At 57.6% G+C, this 23,285-nt stretch overlaps 1 protein-coding gene across 3 annotated transcripts in view; it reads left to right on the forward strand.

Moving 5' to 3' along the window:
* ATP2B4 (ATPase plasma membrane Ca2+ transporting 4) overlaps window positions 1-23,285 on the forward strand; it is a 93,239-nt gene that overhangs the window by 16,769 nt on the left and 53,185 nt on the right. For all 3 annotated transcript variants that reach the window (XM_090026278.1, XM_090026281.1, XM_090026280.1), the window contains exon 2: window positions 18,579-19,171. In XM_090026278.1, coding sequence (XP_089882404.1) covers window positions 18,976-19,171 — 196 coding nt within the window. In that variant the 5' untranslated portion in view covers window positions 18,579-18,975. The remainder of the gene's footprint in view (window positions 1-18,578; window positions 19,172-23,285) is intronic.

Here is a 23,285-nt window from a genome sequence, read left to right on the forward strand (position 1 = left end):
GGGAAACGGGGCTAGCAGCAGGCTCCCTCTCCCTGGGAGTGTGTGTGTTTTTTCCTATCGTGGCCACGCTTTGCCGTCTCATTTTGTGGGTTTTTTAAACCCTTTTTGGGGCTCAGAGGAGCCCCCTCCCCATGGTTTTATTCCTGCAAAGTGTGCTTTCTTGGAGCCGTTTCAGCCGACTCAGCCGAAGGGCTGATTTTGTTCAGCCCAGGCAGAGGGGGCATTGTGTGGCCCCACCGGTGAATGGATAGCTGCTGTTTGCTGGGGAAGGGCTCGAAGCCTCCAAGACGTGGGATCTGGATTTCGAATGCCCCAGAGCTCCTGGATGCCACGTGGAAATCTGAGGTTTTAAAGCTCCCACGTAGCCGGGTGTTAGTTTGTGCCGGTGGCGGGTAAGAGCAAGCACAGGCAGCTGTGTGGGGTGCTGCGGGGATGTCCCTGTTCTCAGCTGGCTGGCAAGGAGGGGGGATGCTGGCAGTGCCTCTCGGATGCAGAACAGGTGGCTGTGCATGGCTTTGAGTCTCCTTGACTGTTCAGCTTGAACGGGGAGGGGAGCAGAGGGGGCACGTTGCACTCTGTCCACCTGGGCTCGTAGCTCCTTGCCGCATGGAGCCCAGGGCACCCAGGGAGGAGAGGATGCGTTAGGCCAGGCAGCGCTACTGCCAGGAGAGGCCATGCTCTGCGTGCCCCGAGAGGCATCGGCTAGGCTGCCGGGTTCCCCATGTCCTCGCCCAGACCGGAGGGAGCGGACTCTAGCGGCTACGGTCTGGCCTTGTAGATTCTGCTTCTGTTTCTGCCGTGACCTTGCCGTGGGGCCTTGGGCAGGGCCTTCCTTGGCTCTGTGCCTCAGTTTCCCCTTTGGAAAAAGAGGATAGTTCCCTTCCCTGTTGGGTATCCCCCACTGGGGAAAGAAGCTGTGGGAAGTGACCGGCTGCAGGGGGGTGTTTTCTGAGTCCTCTGTGGTGCAGCCGTCTCAACGTACCCTTGGGTGGAAGGACGTAACCGATGGGGAAACGGGAGGGTTTTGGGTGACCTCCCCCATCTGCTACCTTCTCCAGAGCCCTGTCTCGCCGCCACCCGTCGGGGACAGCGAGAGGCGGTCGAGCCGCTGCTGGACGCAGGTGACCTGCACGGTGCAGGCAGGGCCTGCGTGGATCCCCGCTGCGTGGTCCCCTGGGGATGCCAGCAGGGCTGGGGCGGGCACCAGCCCCGGCAAGTGACGGAGGCTAGGGGGGCGGCTGCCGCTCTCCGTGCCAGACCCGCAGGGCCTCTCTGGATCCCGGCTGCCGCCCAGTCCGGGAAACCGTGGCTGTGAGACGCAGCTACTTCTGGGAGGAAGTAGCAGGGCCTATTTTAAGCCCCCGGGGATCTTCAGGGTAGGAATCCCCTGTCCCTGTGTAACTCTCACAGCTAAAAATAGCCAAGCGGTGCCCGCGCGCGCTGGCCGGTAGCTCCGTCTGGGTGTCGTGTCTGCGCGCGTCTCTCTCTCTTCTCCCTTTCTTTCATGTTCTGCCGCGCTCCCTGCATCTGTCCCCTCTTCTCCCAGGGAAAGCGGCTCTGCTTGACCGGAGGACAGGCTCTGAGGTAGGGAGACGGGCTCTCTGGGCCGGGACTCCTGGGTTGTCTACCGTTTTGCACGTCACCTGCCTTCTCTCTCCCTCCGTTTCCCCCTCTGCCTGTGCGTGGAGGGTGGGAGCAGAGTGGGACCAACCTTGCTTTGTGTAGCTGTTGCCAAGCAAATTTCTGAGCGCTCACTAATTCGCTCCTGCACGCGGGGAGCTCCGCGGAGGCCTCGAGTGCTGTTATTCAAAGCCCAGCATGTTGGCTGCGCTCTCCGCGGAGCTTGCTGGGGCTTCGGTTTCCAAGCATGAGAAACCAACTCGGTCGGAGTCTAATGCATCTCCACCCCGGAGGCTGCTTTCCTCTCCTACAGCAAATCTGCCTCCCTCCCCTGGGGCTCGAGGGCTGTCCTGAAGGCATCAGCTGGGCTCTGTTGTGGGGTAAAGGGACTGAACTGGGGCTGCAGGCAGGGTACGGGGTGGCACAGTGGGCGCATGGGGGCGCGGGGATTCGGGCTCCCTCTCCTGCCAGGCTGCAGCGTGGTGGTAGGAGAGGCAGCGGCATGCCTCAAGGTCTTCATGCTGCTGCCTTCCTCCCTCCTCCCCAAGGTGCGGCTGCCTCCTGAAGCTGTTGCGTCGGCCCCCAGGGTCGCAGGTCTCCAGCCTACGTGGCCCCTGCTCTCAGGCTCTTGAAGCAGTTGGGAAGGGGGTGCTTCAGCTGAGGGTCCTGGGGCTGAGCTGCCAGGCTGGCACTGACATGTCAGGAGTGACCTTTAGGGGCCTGCAATGTGAGAGCAGGGGCAGAGATGGCATCTGATCCTCAGCCTGGGGGAGACATCCCTGGCACGTCCCCTCCTGCGTGTCGCTGCAGTCCCTAGCTGATCCCGTGTCCCGAGAGCCCTGCGCAGCAGCATTCATACTCCGCAAGCGCTGCGGAGGAGGACGGGCTTTCTCTGGAAAGAGCCCAGCTCCATACGTCCTGCCCTGCGGGCCAGCCAGGCAGAAGCCCCCCAGGGACGGCCCGTCTGCTGGGCTGGGGGATTCCCTGCTTCTGCTTGGCAGCCTGCTGCAGGCTGCCCTGTGATGGGGACAGTGCCGGGAGGGGGTGGGGGCTCTGCTGGATGCGACTGCGGCATCCCTGTCCCCCTCTCGCTGCGAGATCAAAAGCTCCCCCTCACTGCAAAGTGCCCTGTGGGCTGGGATCTAGGCCCTTGGATGGGAGAGTTTAGAGGAGCAAGAAGTGGGCTTGTGAGCATCACTGGGGGTGGGAAGCTGATCGAAGCCAAGTCCCACCTCAAGGCCGCTTCCAGAAGCGATGCTCTGCCGGTGGTCAGCGGGGATGGCCCTTCCCAAGCTGCACATGATTGCAAGCCCCAAGGCCTCCAGGGCTGCCAACCCAGTCCCCAGAGCCTTTCCCCAGGGCAGGCGGTGAACCCCGGAGTCCTGCTCCGTAACGGCACCCCTAGATCTTTCCTTTTGCCGTGTGGCCTTGGCCCAGCCCCAGGGCACCGTTCTCTGAGCACGTGCCCTGCCACGCCTGGGCTGCCTGGCGCTCTCCTTGTGGGCAGTACGAGCCTACTCCCGCCGGCTGGCCCCGGCACACAGGGTTCAGTGTGCGAGTGGTACGTGATGTGCTGTTGGACAGGGCTGGAGAAAGGCGGCTTGTTTCTATGCTGCACCTGGCATCTTGTGGCCCCCGCTGTGTCCTTGGTTTGTCTCAGACCTTCTGCCCAATCCTCAGCTTCCCCGGTTCTGTTCTCCCCTCTGCTGCCTCATTAATCGTATGATTTTTTGGCGGAGGCCAGCAACCCGGTAGGCCTCCTTTGGGCACGAATTCGGGACCCCGGGATATCAAAGGGGCCTTAGACCGGGATCCAGTCCAGGAGCTGCTCTGATTTTTGCACAGCAGCTTTCCTCTGCCTTGCAGACGAAGGATGCATCTCTCTGTAGCCGCATCTCCTTCCCTGTCCCTGGATGTCTCCCTATGGCCTGAGCTGGAGCAGGCTTGGGAGATGGGGCTGTTCCTTATCTGAGCATGCTGGAGCTCGGTGGGACAGCACGACTGGGACCTGAATACGGCCCCGTAGACCACTTCCAGCGGTAAATGGACTGGGAGCAGTAAATGGATTGCTCTTGCTGAGGCAGGTGCCAGGCATTTGGGTGAGGTGCCATACCCAACTCGCTCCACGGCCTTTGCTCAAAGCTGGCAGGGCTGGTCTGCCTGACGGCAGGATGCAAGGAGCCCACTCGCAGTCTGTGTTGTATACGTGCAAAGTGAGGGAGCCTTGATTACAAAGACCTTGCAACATGCTGGTGGGCTGGAAGGGGAAACTGAGGCACAGAGAGGAAATGACTTGCCTGGGGCTGCACAGGAGACCAGTGGCAGAGAGCCTGCTGCTTCCAGGGCTCTTAACGCCTGGACCTGGCTGCCCTCCGGTGAGGGAAGCCGGCAAACTCTGGAGGAAGTTGGGCTGAAATGGAGCTTGATGCTCCCAGGTGCTGCTGTTGGCACAGCCAGCCCCTAACCTGGCCTCCTCCATTTATTCCCAGGGCTCCCCTCACCCCACTTCCCAGCTCCCGGGCTACCTTGTAAAGCACAAAACAGCAAGGAGAATGATTTACTGCAGACGCCCAGGGAGAAATACCAAGGCCTTAGATGGAAACGTTCCCCTGTCAGCTCGCCTGGAGAACCCCAGCCCCCCTCGGGATTCTTTCCCCGCTGCTGGGTGCAGCCGCGGAGGGGGAAGCCCATGAGGCTGGGGGTGCGGGCAGCACGGCTGCTTCCCAGATGCCTGAGTCATGAGCCAGGAGGTTTCCGAGCCGTTCCGCTTTTCTGCACCCATGCGGTGCTCTCCGGGGCACAGGCAGCCGGCTTCATCAGAGGATGATCCAGCTCTTAAGCTCACGTGGGCTCGGTGCCTGGGGCTGAGCACCAGGGTGTGTGTGGAAGGGGAAAAAGTTTTGCAGTGGGGTGCCAGGAGCTGAGCGGGCAGCTCTGCCACCGCGTGCGTGCTCTGGGCTCTCCCGGAGCTCGGCGGCTCCTCTCGGGCTGCCTTCAGCTGAGGGAAGTGTCTCCTACCTTGGGGGAGCCCAGCAAGGAGCAAATCCTAGAGGATGCTGTGGTTTTAGCCCCAGAGGTGTTAGCGATCTGCCAGCGCAAAGCAAACTCATTGGAGGGGTTGGCAGGCTACCTTGGCTGGCAAATGCAGGTGAAAACCAGAGCTGCCCTCCCTGCCCTAGGATTTATGTCTCTTCTTTTAGCTCACCCAGAGGTCGCTACCCCGCAAAGGCAGGGGGAAGGCTAGTAGTCCCCTTGGTGCGTGAGCCCCGGGTAAAACCCCCGCGCCCCGTCCTCCTAGGATTTGGCTGCACCTTGGTCCCTGCGTGTTGGCGCCTGTTCTGTTGTGTGGACTCGCCCTTTGCCTAAGCGTGATCTTTTTTGGCCTGTGAGATATCGCAGTAGAGGGTGGTGATGTGAACATGGTGTTTTGAGGCCTGACTGGCATCGGGTGCATTGGGAAAGGCTGAGCTGACGCAGGGCAGGGGAGAGACGGGCGGGCTGGGGGAGAGGGCGCTTCAGGGTAGAAGCCTCCTCCCCCTCTCTGAGCTGGCAGCTGAGACTGGGTTTAAGGGTTTCCTCTTGAGGATGCTACCCCCTGTCTCCGATGTCTTTGGTCCCTATTCCAGGGTGTCACCTCCAGAGCAGCTCTGATCCCCAGCTTGGCTTCTCTGCACACATCTGGGTGCCTGGGCTGCATGTGGCCTGGCTGCTTGCTTGGCTGCGAATCGGTGCTTGTGGGCTCAGCCCAGAGCTTTGTGTCCCGTGGATCAGTGCTACAGTGCCTGCAACGGGTTCTTGTTCTGCAGGAAGTCAGTGCTGGGGGGCTAACATCTGCCCCATACATTGCCCAGACTAGGCCTGAGATGCACCTGCAAGCTCAGGAGATGCGGGTTTTTGTGCTAGGCTCTGTCCTCGCCTGGCATGGGGGTAAGGGTGGTCTAGTCCCTGGGGACCTGTTTCTTCCTGCCCCCACAACCCTGCTGCTGTTAGGAGTTCCTCATGCTGCTCTGCCACTGCACCCAAGCCCTTGCCTGTGGCTTTCCCAGGCTCTCCCCTGCCTCTGTCCAGCCTGCCGCCTGCCATCTCCGGCTTGAAACAGCCTTGTACTGATCCTGTCAGGCCGTTTCCCCTCATCCCTTCACCTGGGCCTCTGTTCTGCCCTGCAGCCTTTGCTCTTTTCTCCCCGGCTGCTATTCAAGCCCTGGGCTTACACACGTTGCTTGGTTCTGTGCACGTCAGAGGACCTTTTGTAGCACACCTGAAGTCCCATGAGGCATTGTGGATGGGGGGTGAAAAGCGGCCCTGGGAGTCCAGGCAGGACAATGGTAACCTGAGAGAAGTGACCTCTTGAAACGCAACCTGGCAGATGCTGTCCGTCCAAAATGACCCTGGCATCAGCAAAGAAGGGCTGGTGGCAGCTGTGGGGGGAGAGGATTAAAGGGACAGGTGCCTTTGAGGTCTGCCAGGCCTGGGTCCAGGGGCTGCTGAGGAAGGTGCTGCTGTTCACTTGGTCGCTCCCCGTGTTGGGGGAGTTGGCACGGTCACTGGCTAGCCGGACTCCCAAGCGGACAACTCTGTCTGAGCACGTACGCAATGCTGACGAGCAGTACGACTGACACTTGGCCAGCGCAGTCGGGCACTGGCCTGGGCAGCAAGCTGCGAGCGTGGATGGACATGCGCAGACATACCTGGTGTGGACTCAAATGCACGTAGATGAGTCCTACGTCACATGGATGCAGCATCCCTCCATGCACCCACTGGTATCTGCAGCAAACGTGCATGTGTGCCCCGACCCACCCGTGTGTACACCTGAGGACCCCAAGCCCCATCCGTTCCTGCCTGTATGTGCTGGCGTGTATGCAAGGGTGGGGAGTAACACGGGGCGTGAAGCGCTGTCGTGCAATTTGCTCCTACCTCCACGGGGAGGGGAAAGGGACCAGGAGAAGCTGGCCAAATCCAGGAGGAAGGAGAGGGCAGAGAGCTTGAGTGAGTAGGGCATTGCCTTTGCTAGTCCCAGCGATGCCTCGGCTGGGACATGCACAGCGAGAGCATCCGTACGCGCTCTATTCTGCCTGACAGCGGTGCCGCCTTCCTGCTCGCCGCCTTCCGCGTCCTGGCTCCTTGGAGATGTCGACGGCTGGTGGGAAGGTGTGTGGGAGTCGGCGCCATGTGGGAGTGCGGGAATTTTAATTGATCTGTTTCCTAAATGCCTTTGTTCCTACCCCTTTGGCTTCCCAGGGCTTTGTGGTTGCCAGTAGGGATAAGGAAGCCGCAGGCCAGGGGGTGTGGAAAGCCCAGGGGCGGTGTTTCCATCCAGGAAATGCACGTCCTGACCACAGCTCTTGCCCTGAGCCAGCCCACTTGCAGCTGGGGGAAATCACTTGGGGGAAGCCCTAGGGGAAGGGTGCATAGTGCTTTCCACTGGGTTTTTGTTGTGGTCTGGTAGGTTAAAGCCAAGAGCTGGAGATCAATGCCTGACTGGAGGGTGCAGAGAAAAGACACAGATAAGGAACTGGGCTACATCTGAGCCACCTTTGGACATCCTTGACTGCTAGGTACTGCAGGAGTATTTGCTGTAAGGGCAAGGAGGAAGCAAGAGCTTTGGTCTGCTCTGCCTGCCTGGGAGATGGACAGAAGGCTTCAGGATTGCAGAAGCGGGTCTCTGTGCTCCTGAAGGGCAGGAGCTGGGGTGTTGGTGGCTGGAAATGGGGTTGGGGAGGCTCTTGCTTGAGCTGAGGGGTGGGGGAGCCATAGGGGAACTCGGTTGAGCCAGGGAAAGCAGCACTAGCTTCCCCTTACCGTTCACCGCGTGCCCAGGACAGGGCCCATCTCTCATGGGGAGAAGTGACACGTGCACGGAGGCTTCCTGCCTCGGGTCCTGCCGCTTGCATGTCCCATCTCGGCTTGCGAGCAAACGTTAAGGGAAGACTGCTCTGGCTGCAGGGCGGGAGACCTCTTTGCAGTGTGCCCAAGGCCGGAGCTGGCACCCTTCCCGGTTCCACCCCATCGCTGGCTCCGCATGCGGCCATCCACCCCGCCTCTTGGAAACCCCAGTGCAATGGCAGCTAGTCCCTGAACGGCCCCTCCCATCCACCCCAGAAAGCTGTGGTTTTGTAGCCATGAGTCACCTTCTTTGCTCCTTTCATTAGTGCCTCTTGATGAGATATAAATAACCGGCAGCTCACACAGTCTTTCAATGTAGGGCTTCCTGAAACACCCAGTGCATGGTTGCGGGCTAGCACCGAAGGGGTTAATTTCGGTTGCCTTTTTCACGTTTTGGGCTGGAGGGTGGTGGGGTGGCAGCGGAGGTGTCACCCTTGCCACGGGGGGGTGGGGTGCGGTTTGCACACAGTTCCCGTATGCTCGGTGCTCCCCTTGGTTGAGGCTTGGGCATCGACGTTCCTCTGGACCCTGATACAAGGCAGGGGTGGATGGGGTGCCATAGACCCCCATCTCCAAATCTGGCAGTTCTCCCATTGGGGTGCTAGAAGCAAGACAAAAGCAGTCGCTGTCTAAGTAGGAGCCACATCCCAGGGATGAGGGGGGAATGGGTCAGCCAGCACTTGTGCAGACTTTCACTGGCTGCCAGTGCTCCCTGGAGCCAGATTTTTCTGCTCCTGGCAGTGTTCAGGATGCTGTGGAGTCTCAGGAGAGGCAAGCTGGTTTCAGACTAAAGGCACTAGGCTGGGACTTGAGAAAACTACTTTGAATTCCCAGCTCTGCCACAGGCTCCCCATGTGACCTTGGGCAGCTCACTTAATCTGCCTGTGTCTCAGCTCCAGCCTCCACCCCACCTTCTAAAATGGAGGTAGCAGCACTTGGCCGCTCAGGAGGTGGGAGGGTGAATGCATGAGTGCGCCTGCAAGGCCTGGATGGAAGCCTGTCACGCTCCCTCCTCTCCCGCTGACCCAGTGCAGGCCCCATCCTTTCCCAGGGTGCCTCTGTTGCAGCGTGTGGCTCGCGTCCTAATAGCTGGGAGGGGGAGGCTCGGTCTTTCCTCTGAGCGACGCGCCCACCCCCTCCCCGCCAGCTTTTGACTCCGTTACCCTGCCAAGATATGTTTCTGTCTGAAGCTCTAATCTCTCCTCTGCCTTTTTATAAACTAACTGCATCTGTCAGGGCTCCGCTGGCCTCTTGCCGGGCTGGGGCAAGGGACCCGAGGAGAAGTGACCTCTAGCCTTGTCCTCTTCCCCATCCCCCCTGTGAGAACATGCAGCATTGGGAAGCACAGGTGCTGGCCCACGAGCTGCCTGTACAACGCTGTGGAGGCTCCCACTAGCTGGCGAGGGGCTCACAATAGCGCCTTAAGAATGAGCGGCACTTGAGACGCTGGCTGGCAAGCTGAGGATTGGTCCTGGCTTGCCTGAAGGTGCGTCCCGGGTATGCGTGGGTCTGTTCAGCCTCTTGGCTCCCTGTGATTTGCTGGGTCGGCGAGCCCCATTCACCTTCTGGGGGGGGCTGGGCTGCATTGGAGGGTGTCTGGACGAGCAGGGATCTTGGGTCAAGTTGGTCCAGGAGAGGCTGCTGGGAGCATCCTTGGCTTGGGATGCTCTGCGCCATCCAGCAGACCCACTGATCTGTGGGGGCCACCTAGAAATGTGGCATTGGCCCCCACCTGCCTCTGGCTCTATGAGGGCGTGTGAAGTCGGTTTTTTGGCTGCTCCATTTCTTGCGGGACCTGTGGCAGTCAGGGCGTGTTGTGCCGAGCAGCTTCATCACGGAGACTCTTGTCTTTCCCGAGGCAGCTGGGAGTGGGCTGTCCTGATGCAGTAGTCTCCGCCCAGGAGGCCTGGTGCCTAGTTATATCAAGATCCTTTGCCCTGTTCAGAGTGGAAAGGGTACGCTACTTGGGTGGACTGGCCTAGTAAGAATCTCCCTTGGATTTGATCCTGCTGGAAGCCTGCCTTGGTCCATCCCCCTCTTAGGGCGCAGCAGTAGGTGAAAGGGTAAGTAATTATCCTGCATGCAGATGTGCCCGCAGAAGCAGCAGGATGGAAGCTCTGGCAGCCCCAGGGCCTGTCTGGGGGACTCCCCTGTCCCTGCAGCACAGGAGGCCCCGCTCCCCCCCGCCCAGCCACCAGCAGAGGAGCAAAGGGACTGAGAATCCCTCCCCGCGTGCTCCCAGCTTCTCCCACCAGCGCATAAACCCCGGCGGTAGCACTTTGCACCTCTCCTCTCCTTGCTTCCCCTCAGCTAGCACAGCATAGAAGTCGCTCCAGCTCCATATCTCTCCCTCTTGCTGCCTGGCAGAGGTGAGTCGGTGGCGGTCCCCGCCGCGCGCCCGGTGCCGAATGCTGACGGAAGGAGGTGTGGTCGGCGCAGCGCGAGCGCTGCATTAAGTGGCTCCGGGGGCCATGGGTGGTGTTCACCTCGCGTGCTTTGGGCACCGGGATGGCAGGAGGGCGGCGCAGGGTGCTGCATCGCGTCACGGCTGGTCCCCTGGTTCAGAGCTCCCCTGAACTCTGCTTCTCCCAACCCGGGGCTCAGAGCTCTGCTAAGACTTGGGCTTCCCCGCCGCCCCCCTTCAATAAACTTCATCAAAAACCCCAGACCCAGGGGTTTGAGGGTTTGCTTTTTTTTTCCTATTTGGCAGCATAAACACTGTCCCTGTGACGGAGCTTTACATTGGGTTTGCCATAGCAACCCACAGCAACAGGAGTGTTTATAACACCCTGTCACCAGGGCTGGAAAAAAGCAAGCAGCGGTTGCAGCAGCCGGTTGGGACGGCGCCCTCGAGCAAAGGGGCGGGCAGGGGGTGGCTTCACCACAAGTAGCTTCCGGGGCTGGCACTAGGCTCCTCCGTGGGCCTCCAACATCAGGGCTGTCTCTGGCTGCTGTAGCAGTCCAGCTGTGGGCCTGGCCAGATGTGCCTGGCAGCTGCCCGGCCGGGGTGCCACATGGATCTGTCGTGTGCCCTTCCCGCTTGTCAGAGGGGCGAGGCTGGGAGCTGAGCATGCCACCCTGAGAGAAACAGGGGGCCGAGCCCAGTGGCCCGACCTGAAGTGAGGCTTGATCCTGGCTTGCTTTCCCATCTCCCCTGCTCCCCATGCCGAAAGCAGCGGGCCCAGTCCTGGGTTTGCCCTTGCGTGAAGCTGGAGAGGAAGGGAGGGCAGCGTTTGGGGTTTTTTTCCTCCGTTGTCGGGCATCCTGCTTGTTGCTGGGCATCCTGTCTGCAGGCTGGAGGAACATACCCAAAGAGGTTTCAGTTCCTGGCATGCAGAGCCTGAGCTGAGTCAGCGCCAGAGCAGGGGCGTGCCAGGATCACTGGGTGGGGCGTGGAGTTCCCATCGCCTTCCTGTTGGGAAGCGGGCCGTGCGGCTGGCTGCCGGACAGGCCTGCGGGTCTCTCCCTGCACGCTCAAGTCAGATGCTGAAAGGAGCAATCGTCGGTGTTTCATTGCCGGCCCTTGATCTGGGCCCAGCGGCATCGGCTTTCGCTGCCTCCATCTCAAAGGCAGGGGTGATTTGTCTTGCTGGGCCCCATGCTGCTGCTTCTGAGCAAGTCTTGGCTGCTTGGAAACGGTTGGGTGTGGGGATCGCATCCGGACAGTGTGCGGAGCCTGAATAGTGGTGCAGGGTTTGGGGCTGGGCCTCCTCTGCCTTCTGGGGTCAGCTGTAGCAACACCGTACTGGGAGCGGGGAAGCTAAGGGCAAGAGGCAGGATCCTTTCCAGATGTAAAGTCGATTGGTGGGGCATGCTTGTACTGAGCCACGAAGGGCTGATGTCAGCTCGTCTCCTCGCCTGATGGATAGACAGACGCAGGATCGTCACTTGTGCTTCTAAAGAAGCAGCACCCGGTGTGGTCAGAGCCTGGTGGCTGGGGCTTTACAAGCAGCTTGCTATTTTGAGGGGGAGAGCAAAGAGAAACTGCAGGGGATAGCAGCTCCCATGGCCTGAGCTGGTTCTGGGATGGAAGGTGATGGGATCCATGCTGTGACCTGCGAGTGTCCTGGGTGAGCTGTACTAGCCAGTGATATTTTGTGCGTGACCAAGGGAGCCCTCTGGAAGAGATGTGGGCAAGTCCTGGCACGGAGGCTCGCAGTCTCTGTGGGGCAGGGTGCCTGTGCCTTTCCAAAGATCAGTGGGAAAGCTCAGTAAGAGAGCGGATCTGCACGGCTATGCATCCTGCCTTCAGCAGTCTGGCCTGTAACCCTTTTGGCATTTGTCTCCATCTGTTGGGTAACCCAGCTGTGGCATCTCTGGCCTGCCCAGCCTCTTCAGTGGGCCAGGCTGGCTTGAGGGCTGGCCACAGTCACCTCTGGAAGATGGCGGTAATCTTGCTTCCAGATGTGCAGCAGCGTGGATGGGGAGGAACATCTCAAAGTGGAGGAACCAAGGGCAGCACACCAAAGCCATGGAGCAAGACACCAGTGCAATGTGGGCACCTTCTCCAGGGTCCAGCTTACTCCCCTCAGGCCTACAGGACAGCGCATACAATTACGCAGCGAGACCTGGTTGCCCACTGCTCCCGTTGCAGCACAAGCTGGGGAGCTGCACTCATGGCTGCCATGCGCAAAGCATTTGGCCTGCCGTCTCCTTTCTGGCTAACCATACTCAGTTTAGCTGTGCCACAAGCAGTGCAGGGAAAGCAGCTTCAAAGAGTTGCTGTTAGAAGCCTTGAAAAGGAAGGCAGGGGCTCACTGCCATGGGGCTCACGAGTCCCCACTCTGTTCCCTGCTATTTCTTTTTTTCAGGGCTGCTGTTAGCCTTGAAATGGGGCATTGGAAACCTTGAATGTACCGGGAATGAGATCGCTGATGCCTCGATGCTGGCACCCACATGTGCTGGGTGCGTGTCTTCATGGGGCTGCGGTGCTAGCAGCTCGCTTCGCTTTCAAGGCTTCTAATACTCGATGCCAGCCTTGCTGTCAGAAGCCTTGAAAGCGGGGAGCGGGTTGCTTCAGGGGTGCCCGTACCACTGTCAGCAGCACTGCCCGCTGGTAAGCGCTGCTCGCATCGAGTCTGGGTATGCGCATGCCCAGGTAAAGGCCCAGCCTTTGCTCGGTCCTAAGGCGATGGGTTTGAATGGCATGCACCGTAAATGCCCCCAGACTGGGTGTTTCCTAGATGGGCTGTGTCTGGACCTGGCTCGTGGAGTGGGCAGTGTCATCTCCCTGCTGGGCTTTTATGCTCCTGTATGATCCCCGCCTCCCCGTCTGATGCATTGGCACTGGCCCCTGCTCCAAAGGGAGGCCTGCTGCCCTGCAAGCCTGGGCTCTCCCTGCCCGTTGTGGTCGGAGCTGCTCATCGACTGCTCCGCTCCCCTGGGCTGTCGGTTCTTGGGCAGACTCCCACAGACGGCCGACTCCTTCCCTGCTCCCCAGCACGCACGAGCCTGCTCTCCCTCTGCCAGGACGGAGGTGTAATGCAGCCGTTTATTATTCCGGGCAGGTCTGTCTGCAGCACTGCATCAGCTCCATCCCTCCTCATCAGCTGCTCCCTCCTCCTCCCGCTTGCGCGCTTTTTTCCTCTGCTCCACGCTCCCGCCTCGCACACTTTCTTTGCAGCCGGGACTGGTAGCGGATGGAGCGCGAGGGCCCTGTGGAAAGCCGGTGCAATAGAGTTAAGCGGGGGCTGCTTTTGCCTTTTCTAAGCGTGCACCTCGCATTGTGTTTGGAGCCTGCAGAGCTCCTCTCCATGCACAGCCAGTGCCTCTACTCTCCAGACTGAGAGAGAACGGCAGGGCAGGGTATGCAGAAAGGATCGCTCTAGGCTTTTTTAATTCATCTGCACAGAGCTGCATGAAACCTGCCTTCTCAGGGGGCCTGCCAGCCCTGTGCCAGCCTTCCTGGCTGGGTCCTGCCCTTTGTGGGGTTCATTGCTACTGCCCCAGGTCTTGTAAGGATTTGACGCCTGGCCAGGTATAGGGGGAGACTTGAGAGGGAGGCTGCATTGTAACTCCATCCGCAGGGTATAAAAAGCTCTAGCAGGGCTTGCAGGGGGGGTTACTTTGCAGTGAGATGCTACAGGGGAGCATTACCTGAGCTTCCTGGTAGTTATTCCCTCCTCTCCCCATCACGCCTGTCCCTGTTCCCTGTTCCCCTTTGCCCACCTGATGTGTGCCTTCCCCAGCGCTGGCTGGCTTTCCGCTCCCAGCCCTTCCATCTAGATCTTCCGGGCTCTTGGGGGCACAGCTTGGTTGTGAAATCAAAGCTGTTCAATTTGCTCAAAGCTGTTCAATTTGCTCGCCAGGGTCATGGGATTGCTTTGTGCTGTTGCAAAGCAGCGGACTTGGCTGCATGTGCCCGGGGTGGGAATAGCAGGGGCAGCCACAGATGGCACCGGCATAGTTGGGCTGGGGGACCCCAGAATAGAGAAGCAGAGGGTTCAGTTGAGTTTCAGCAGCGCAGGGGTGGGGAGACGGCAGAAGAAGAAAGGGGTGTGCGGGCAGAGCTGATAGCTGGGCAGAGAGGGCATGCCCCTGTTTTGGGAGGAAATGCTGCTATTCACAAGCCTCCATGGTCAGAGCTTTTTCAGCTGCTAAGCAGTTCTGCGTTCCTGGCTCGTGCTCCGCTCCATCGCTGTACCTCGGCTTCGGGCCTGTGCAGCTGCCCTTCCAAGCACACAGCTGCCTGCCCCCTGCCCCGCAGCTCCCCAGGACGTTACTTCCTCCTCTTTCCTCTCGACCTCCGGAGACGAGTCCCTGGAGCTGGAGCCCTTAGAAGGAAGGGAATCTCGCTGTTGGGAATAGGGGGATAATGATAGGTGCCCTGCAGGCTCCTCTAGGGGTAATTACGGACTCCGCCATTACAATATTAATTAGCTGTCTTTCTCTTAACCTCGTAGCGCTCTTCAGAGGATGTTATTTGCTATGAAAGGGAAAAAATTAGAAAAAATAATCCCCCCTACCCCAACACATTATTAATCAGCAGGGGGCTGTTTAATTGGATCTGCCATCTCCTGCCTCCTGCTGGGAGCTCCAGTGCCTCTAAATGATAGATGAGCAGCGGCTTCTCCAGAGGAGCTCCTGGGTGGATGTGTGGGGTTAAGGAGGAACAAACAACGGGGAGGGAGGGAGGGAGGGATGGACAGACGCCCTTTGCTCAGAGCTGTTGAAGAATGACTTGGTGTTCCCCAGACCCCACTACCGTAGCGATCTACTGCAGGGCTTCCTTGGAAGCTGTGTCCTTTTAAGGCTGCTGTCCTTATATCCCTTGTGCGTCATTTTTTGGTGTCCCTTTCATGAGAGAACCAGTGAAAATTATATACGTCCCATCCCAAGAAAACCTAAATAGGAATCCTGTCTTTTGGGGAGGAACTTTAGCCAGAAATCATGCCCATGCAGTGCCCAACACGTGGAGGCTGCCATCCATAACCTGTGATGGAGCCAGATCTCAAAATCCCATGTAGGCATCTGCATGCCCACTTGGAATCTGTCTGCCTGCGGATCTGCCTGCTGATGTTGCAGTTGTACAGGGAGCTGGATCCCAGCCTCCCTGCAGTCTTTTGGGGTGCCTCTTCCTAAGTGGGACTCCAGACATAGCTTCTTTGGAAGGGAAAGTCCCTTGGCTGCTTTGCCTTCTGGCTCAAGGTGCTTCTGTTTTTCAAAGTGGACCCATGCCCCTAGTAGAGACTTCAGCCCTCTGGGGAGTTAATGCAACCAGTAAAATTGCTGGCAGTGATGCGCAGTAGCCTTGTGGTAGCAAACCAGTGTTTGTTAGTCCAGGGGGACACAGTAGGTAGCCAGGGTCCTTGGGCGGGCAGGACAAACCCTGATCTAGCTGATTCTGCTTGCAAGAGAGAGATTGCAGTGCCAGGCTCTTGCGGTTCATCTCCTTCTGTGACCCCAGAAGAGCATGGCTTTCAGCTAGCTAGCTTGGGCAGCAGTGGCAGTCTGACCAGAGCAGGCCAAGCCCCCGTCAACTGATTTATTTCATTTCCTGACGGGGTTTTGCAGCCGCACGCTGAGTTCTAAGCAGCCACGAGGAAGCAGGTCCCTGAATATGATGAGCAAGCATCAGCGTCTCGCACTACAGTACCAACAGCATAGAGATGTTGCTAAAAGCCAGTCACCGCTGCGACTGGGGGAGTGTGAAGATACTGGAGCTGTGATGTTGGGTCTCCCGTCTCCCGGAGATGGTGGAGAAATCACCTGGTGCTTGGCCCTCGCTTAGTCACCAGTCACTGGGCCACTGGCTGGGGGCTGACCTGGCCAAAGTGTTTCCCCACCTTCTCGGGCAGGTTTTGCAGCGTGCCGTTGATGCGAGAGTGCTGTTCAAGGGCAGCTCAGGGGTTTCTGCAAGGGAAAAGTCTCTTGTTCTGGCTCTTTGGCCCCCAGGTTAGCTGGGGGACCCCAGAATAGAGAAGCAGAGGGTTCAGATGAGTTTCAGCAGCGCAGGGATGGGGAGACGGCTGCTGAAGGGAGTGTTTGGTGGCTGAGTCTTCCTCTGTCTCCTCTCCTCTCCAAGGCATTCCCGTCATACATGCTGATACCACTCAGTTCCCGATAGCAGCCAAACTGACCCAGACAGCTGGCACTCAGCCCTGTCTCGCTCCTCAGAGGAGCCCTTAACTCCTTCAGCCCCAGGAGGCGGCACAAGGAGAAGCAGGTAAACTGAGGCCTGCAGAGTCGCCCTCCATCCTAGCTTGGAGTCTCCTTGTGCTGCAGGACTAGCAAGGACAAAACCTGTCCTTGCTTCAGAGGATTTATGCTCTGCAGTGTCAGTGGCTGGGTGCAGGGAACAGCTTGCAGGGGCTGTGGCTAATTGGATGTAACAGGTGAAACGAATAGATGGGAGGAGATGTGGAAGCAGGGAGCCGGGGTGTCTGGTGCAGAGCAGTTGTTGCAGTCCCCTGCCTTTCATGTGCTTTAGATCTGCCCTTGGTGTGTTGCCCATGATGCTGACTTTGCCCTCCGGTTCCCCGCTCAGTTTTTGGTTTCTGGTCCTCCTCTGCTCTCCTGAGTCTGCTTTGGGGTGCCAGGCATTTTCAGGGGGCTCTAGGCCAGCCTCCCTCCCCACAGCATCTCTCTAGAGGGCTCTCATTTTTTGCCTGGGGTCTGCCTTGCAAAACCCCTTTCGCAGTTGCCCAGGGCTTCTGTCAATGGAGCCTTCTCCCAGCGTGCAGCGGAGAGAGGTTCCCCTCGCGCCTCCTGCTTGCCCCACTGCGCGCTCCTATCTCGAGCCTCCAGAAAAGTCTCCTCCTACCTTCTCCTAATCACCACAGTCCAGTCTGTGCCCTGCCCTGCCAGCAAGCAGCTGCCTTACAGGGGAGGTGGGTAGTGCGGAGGCTGGGAAGACTGTGATAACGCATCTCCCTCGTGTTTCTGCAGTCCTGGCTTGGCCTGCTCGTGCCCTTCGGCTGAAGAGCCGGGCTGTGCGGGATTCCTGCTCTGCGAGGAGGGTGAGACTTTCCCTGTTGCCTTTGGAGGAGGAGGGGAAGAGATGGCAGGAAACAGCTTAGCCAGTGAGCCATTCCCCCCAGTTTTGCCCCGAGCATCCAGCTGCTGCTGGCGCTCTTCTTTGGCTGCGCTGTTAAGTGATCATGATTGCATTTGCACCCAAGTTGCAGTATTGCTGCAACGAGCCCTTGCTGGCACATGCCCAGCTCCCTGCATAAGTCTGGCTGTGTGAAATAAAAGTAGTCTGCAGTACAGGATTAGAGGGCTAAGGAATTTATGTGGTCTTGGGTTTCTTGGGGGTGAGGGAGACCCTTCCTTTCAGCCAGCGGGGCATGCTCTCCTCCAGAGCTCAGGCCCTAGGAGGTGGCAGGGGAAGTGGGTGGCCTTGAACCACACCGAATCCTCTCCATGCCAGAGCTTTCCTGCTGCTGTCACAGGTCAGCAGCCTTGAACTGGCAAAGAGGAGAGCCAGCAGGGCAGAGGGACTCCTTCTGCCCCAGGGTTTGCAGGGGATGGAGGACAGGCTGGTGCCAGGGGTTTCACTGCCCTTGTGGAGTGGACTGTGGCGGCGGGAGGATGCCCTGCTCCAAGGTCCCTTTCCCGTCCTCCCCTGCCACCGCCCCTTCCTTGGTGCTGCCGAGTCTCCCGTCTAGGCAAATTACAGCTGGGGCTGACTGAAATAAAGCCCTTGTCAGCACTTCAGGCTTCCCTGAATAGGATCTGTGTTGCTCCTCTGCTGTCTCAGTGCTCCGCTGTAGGTGACTGAACTAGTAATGGTGTTACAGATGAGGGAAACTGAGGCACAGAAGCCACAGGCGTGCAATCGGTTTCTTAAAAGCTGCCTGTTCTTAGCAAGCACGCGAGAGTGCGTGTGCGTGCGTGCGTGTCCCATGTTACCGCCACCCCCCTCCCCCCCAGTGATTTAAACAGTGACAGGACTTGCAAACTGCAGCGGGTTTCTTAGTAAATGAACATCGTTAATACTATTTCAGCTTTCTCTGGATACAGACTTCCACCCAAAGCTATAGTCGGCCTCGCTTCCAGTTTCTGTCCCCGGCACTGCAGGGGGAGGTGTTTGTGTAAGGAACAGCTGTTTTTTCCACTGGAAGGATTTATTTTTGAAACAAATGAATGGAAAGATTTTTTTTTTCTGTTGGTCTTAGGTTTGGGCCAGACAGCTGCAGAGAGAGCAGAGAGCCACCTGGGTGCTATTCCTGACTCGCCGGCACAGCCCTTCTTCTGTGGGGTCTCTCCTCCCATTGTTGGTGGGGCTATTCAGTGCCCCGAGCCCCCTGTGTGGTTAGACCTGTTTCCACCAGCTCGGGCTCTAACTCCATCCTAGCGCTGAGCACGATGAAGCAGCTACAAAATCTAGGCCTGGAGTAAAACCCGGGCCGAGAGCATCCCAGCTGCATCCTGCTAGGAGAGAGGCGGAGGTGGGATCAGACCCCATGAGCTCCAAGCTTGAGAGCTGGTCCCTCCACCTTGCTGCATCCCAGTGTTTCTCGAGAGGCGGCCCTGCAACACCTTCCCCTGTCCCGGGCGCGCGCGGATCTACTTGCCAGGCTCTCGGACCTTCTCGCTAATGACTATTTTTATTCCAAATTCTTGTTTTGTAGCTCCCGTTGCTGCCGGTATCCAGGGAACCCTCCTCCTCCTCTGGGAGATGCACAGCGGTCGTTGCTAAGGTTGCTTCCACGGTAACATGCACATCCTGTTTACACCTTTATCTGGAGAAGTTGGGCTCGGCTAATCACACCGGCTTCACCTGGGAGGCTGTAGAAGGAAGCAGCCGCTTCCCCCTCCCCAGCCCCCCGATACCTCCGCTGTGATCCTCCGAGCTCCACGGGGCTGCGGAGCGAGGCTGCCAAGGACTGCCTGTGTCCCCTGCCGGACGTTCGGGGGAGGGAGGTAAAAACCTAGAAGCCAGCATTTGTTTGGGGTTTTTCTTTTTTGGGGTTTTTTTTTTTTCCAATTTCCGGGTGCATCTGCTTTGACTCTGGTCGTGTTGGCAAGATGACCAACAACTCTGCAGACCACCATCCTGGCAACTCTGTTGCCGAAGGCAACCATGAAGGGGACTTTGGTTGTTCCGTGGTTGAACTGCGAAACCTCATGGAGCTCCGGAGCTCCGAGGCCGTCGCCAGGATAAACGACACCTACGGGGGAGTGCAGAACATCTGCAAGAGGCTGAAGACCTCGCCAGTAGAAGGTAAGGGGCTGAGAAATGGGAGCAGTATCTCCCAAGCTCCCCTAAGCAGTTCCCTGCTGGCCAGACGAGATGGGGAGCGCTGATCAGACACGGTACCTATGCTCTTGGTACGAGACTCGGGATCAGCAGCTAAAAGTGCCCGTCCCAGGTCATTGTCTCACGGTGGTGTTTTGTAACTCAACCCAAGAGCATTGTGCTAGGCTGTTCTCACCTAGCGAGAGATGGCCCCTGGCCAAAGGAGCTTACAGTCCAGCGAGGCTAACAAAATGCTGGAGAGAGAACCTGTATTTTGAAAGGAGAGGAGCAGAAGCAAGAGGTTTAAGGGCCAGGTCTGGAAAGATTTTGGGTACCTACAGACTTCGTACGGATCTGGTCCTGCGTGAACTCCCTGGAGAGTGGTTCAGCTCCCTGAAGGGGGGTTGCAAAGAGGATGGAGTAGTTAGTCCGTTCTCAGTGGTGGCAGATGACAGAGCAAGGAGTGATGGTCTCGAGTTGCAGCAAGGGAAGTTTAGATTAGATAGTCGGAAAAGCTTTCTCATTAGGAGGGTAGTCAAACGCTGCACAGGCTACCCAGATAGACTGTGGACTCTCCATCCTTGGAGGCTTTTAAAACCAGGAGAGACAAAACCTTGGCTGGGATGATATATTTGGGACTGGTCCTGCTTTGAGCAGGGGGTTGGACTAGATGTGACCTCCTGAGCTCTCTTCCACCTTCATTTTCTATGATTCCGTGACTTGCTTGGCAATAGATCCCAACTCTGCCAGGTCCCAGTCCAGGGTATTGGCCACAAAGCCTCAGGGTCGCACGCTGTCTGCTTCCCCAGCTCCCTTCTCCCACTCCCACGGAGACAGAGGTGCTACGAGTTGAATAGTTCAGGCAGCGTAAAAGCTGCAAAGGAATTTGTGCTGCCCAAGTGCACCTCTGGGGCTTGTGCTCCAGTGTGTTCAGTAATTTACAGTGTGCACGAGGACTGCGTGAGATGCCAATGAAGGAGAGTTTAAAGGTAGTTTAGCACTTAGCAGCCAAGCCTAGTCACTGGGAGGGGGGGCACTGATTCCAGCTGGGTTCTGCACATGTGCTGGGACTAGCTTTGCAAGGACGTTGGTGTGCTGGATGACCGCACATATGGAGATTGTTTAAAAGAGGCAACTCTTAAGTTGGATGGACAGGCATGCAAGTACACACAGAGCCTCTGCACTCCTAATATGGCCTCAGAAGGTCTAAAACTAACCTCTGTGTGGGAAGGCTGTCTCCCCTGACAGCGATGCTAACCAGACCGCTGCTCCGAAACATCCCCAAAGTTAACAGAGTTGCTGATGCTGGCCTGACAGCTTTGGAAAGCGATGCCTTGGGGGTTCCTGCTGATCTAGCATGTCTCACAGGGCAGGCTCGTGCTTCGTGGTGCTGTGCTGTTGCAGTGGTTCAATGCAATGACTTTTTTTACTTCCTAGCCACAGAGATTGCAGTGGGACCTGCAACTGAGGCTAGTAGCAGGGTGGGACAGCCACAGTGCATTCAGGGTGGATGGTGGTCCTACATGAGAATAGGGTGGAAGAATCCTCTTTAATACCAGTGAAATGGACTGAGCAAGGATTCCTAGAAGGGAGGAGAAACCCTTGCTAAAGTACCCGTTGGCTGTGGACTGGCTGGATTGGCACGGTGACCCTGGATGGGGTAGGCAGCAGGACTGGCAGCTGTGTTAGCCTGGCGGAGGCTCTGAACGGGCATGGGTTTCTTTCTTTGCTTTGAAAACTTGCCGGCTGTTATTATTAGCGCGCTCATTTTCTGGTGTAAGAGCTGGATTAGCATATTTCACAGCTGTGACTGGGAATGGGAAGGTTGGGGGGGGAGAGGGAAGACAATATAGGGATGTAATTAGAGAAGGGAGGGGGGTGTCCTGGTGGAAATGCCAAATCCAGATCACAAAGGGACGTGTTTCCCTTGCCAAGCACTGAGCGCACGTGCAGGGGCCTGGGATGGGGGGGTGCACCCCACATGCTGTGCCCTGGCCTGAGTGCTCTTGGCGGGGGACAGCTGCAGAACGACTGCCCTAATCCTCCTCAGCCCTCTCGTCTGCTGACTCTCCCTCCTTTCCCAGGCCCAGGCTTCCTCCGTCCCACGCAGCCCTTGGGTTGCTCTCACTTGGGTTTATTTCCAGTGGTCTCTCGCACCACCTGGTGCAGACTTGTGAGTCTGAGGTGATGCTCAATGGGCTGAGGTAGTAGGCCCCATGCCTTTTGGTGAGCTCCCTGCTCTCTGCCCACCCAGACCCTGTCCTTAGTGCCTTGCTAAGCTGAGATTTTTGTTGTCTGCAGTGAAACAGCCTTTTTTCATGCTTGGCGGCCCTGACGTGAGCAGGCCTCTCCATCCAGTTGGGTAGGAAACCACAGGCACCAGCCTGATCTCAACAATTTTGCTCAAGCCAGGGACTTTTGTTGTGTCCCCAAGAGTCGCTTGTTCTCCATGCATTCCACGAGGGAGCCTGCACAGGGCCCGACTCATCCAGACCATACCCGTGCGGTGACTTACTAGCTTCCATGATCTGCAAATAGTTTTGCCTGCCAGCCCAGGGTGGATAGGCCAGTGCACCCTGGAAGCATATAGAACGATGCACCGTAGAAAAGAGTATAATCTTTTCACTGAGAACTAGCGAAGCCAACATTTCCACTGATATTGCGGGGCGGGGTGGGGGGGGGCACTTTGGTATTTGAGAGCTCAGAATGACATCTCTTCCTTCCAGCTAAAGTCCATAGAAGCTGCGGGTGCCGAGTCCCTTTGGAAATCCAACCCAACATCCATCAACTTGGCACCCAGCCACAGGATAAGATGGATTTGGGGTACAAAGAGCCCTCAGCTATGCTAGAGGCGGTTTGAAAAAAGGAACCAGCCTCTGAAATATTTCTTGAGATTACCAGTTAATTTATTCCTTCCCACCCCCACCAAAAGTTCACAGGGCTGCTTGAGGGTCTGAGCTGCAAAACTGTGAGCCTCTAGGGAATTCAGACGGTTCTCCACAGCTCAGGCCCACCCTCAAGTATTCGTGGGACAGGGAGTGATTAAGCACGGATGAGAAGCCAGGTTGAACAGCAGTAAGAAGAGCCGACTGTTTCTAGGATCAGATCTTCTCTGCAGCTTTTATTCCTCCTGTCTTTCACCCTTTGTGGAAGCCTCTGTGCCTCCGATTTCTGCTGGGATCAAAGGAATGTAACCAGAGAGGCTTTTGTGTGCTCTTTCCTGTCCAGACAGCGAAGCGGCATCTTCTAAGCCCCGTGGTGGGATGGAAGAGGGGAACGTCCCAGGGCTGGAATGACAGGGAGAGCCGTAGGCCAGGACTGAGATGCTTTAGCCAAGCTGTGCTGTGAACCTAGGATTAGCATGGAAACTTTCTCCTGAGTAATGAGAGGAAATTACAGAATCTATTATGCTGATAGAAATAGTCCTCGGAGACCTTCAGCATTGACGTATAAAATATAGCAGCCCTCCGTGGGCACCTTTTTGTCCTTCTGAATCCCAGCCAAGCAGCTCAGGCTGCCAGGAAACGGACACATCCAGATTCCCTCCTTCCCCACATTGCACCTTCTGCTTTCTTTTTTTTATCCCTGCATTGTAACAGAAGGTCTCTGGCTGGGGCAGGGGAGCCTGGGGAGGTTTTGAGGCAGGTGAATGTCCTTGTAGGCTAAAATCGGTCCATAAATTGGAAACGGATACAGCTGTTCTCCACGGTCTGTTTTCTCCCTGTGCATCCAGCTGTTTTTTGGCCGCAGTGAGATGCCCCCCAAGGATGCTGAACCCACCCCGGTCATTGCTTGGATGCTTCATCCGCCTCTAGAGTCCAGCCCTGGTGTTTTGCTGTTGGCCCTGTGAATGCTGTCGGTGGAAGGTGGCAGTGTCGATGGACATTGTTCACAAGAGAGCTTGTTCTCATCTGTGCTGAGGCCAGCTCATGCATATCCTAGCGTGACTCAGGATGACTCCTTTCCTGATGAGAGCTTGGTTTTATCTCAAGGAGTGGTTGAAGGTCCAGCTCAGCCCCTTCCATTGCTGTCGAGGCCTGGCCAGGACTCAGGCTCTGAGGACAGCATGTCAAGCTATCCATCTTTGCCCAATAACCTA

Source organism: Crocodylus siamensis, chromosome 13, assembly GCF_052110815.1.
Source record: "Crocodylus siamensis isolate JL-2025a chromosome 13, ASM5211081v1, whole genome shotgun sequence".
NCBI lineage: Eukaryota > Metazoa > Chordata > Crocodylia > Crocodylidae > Crocodylus > Crocodylus siamensis.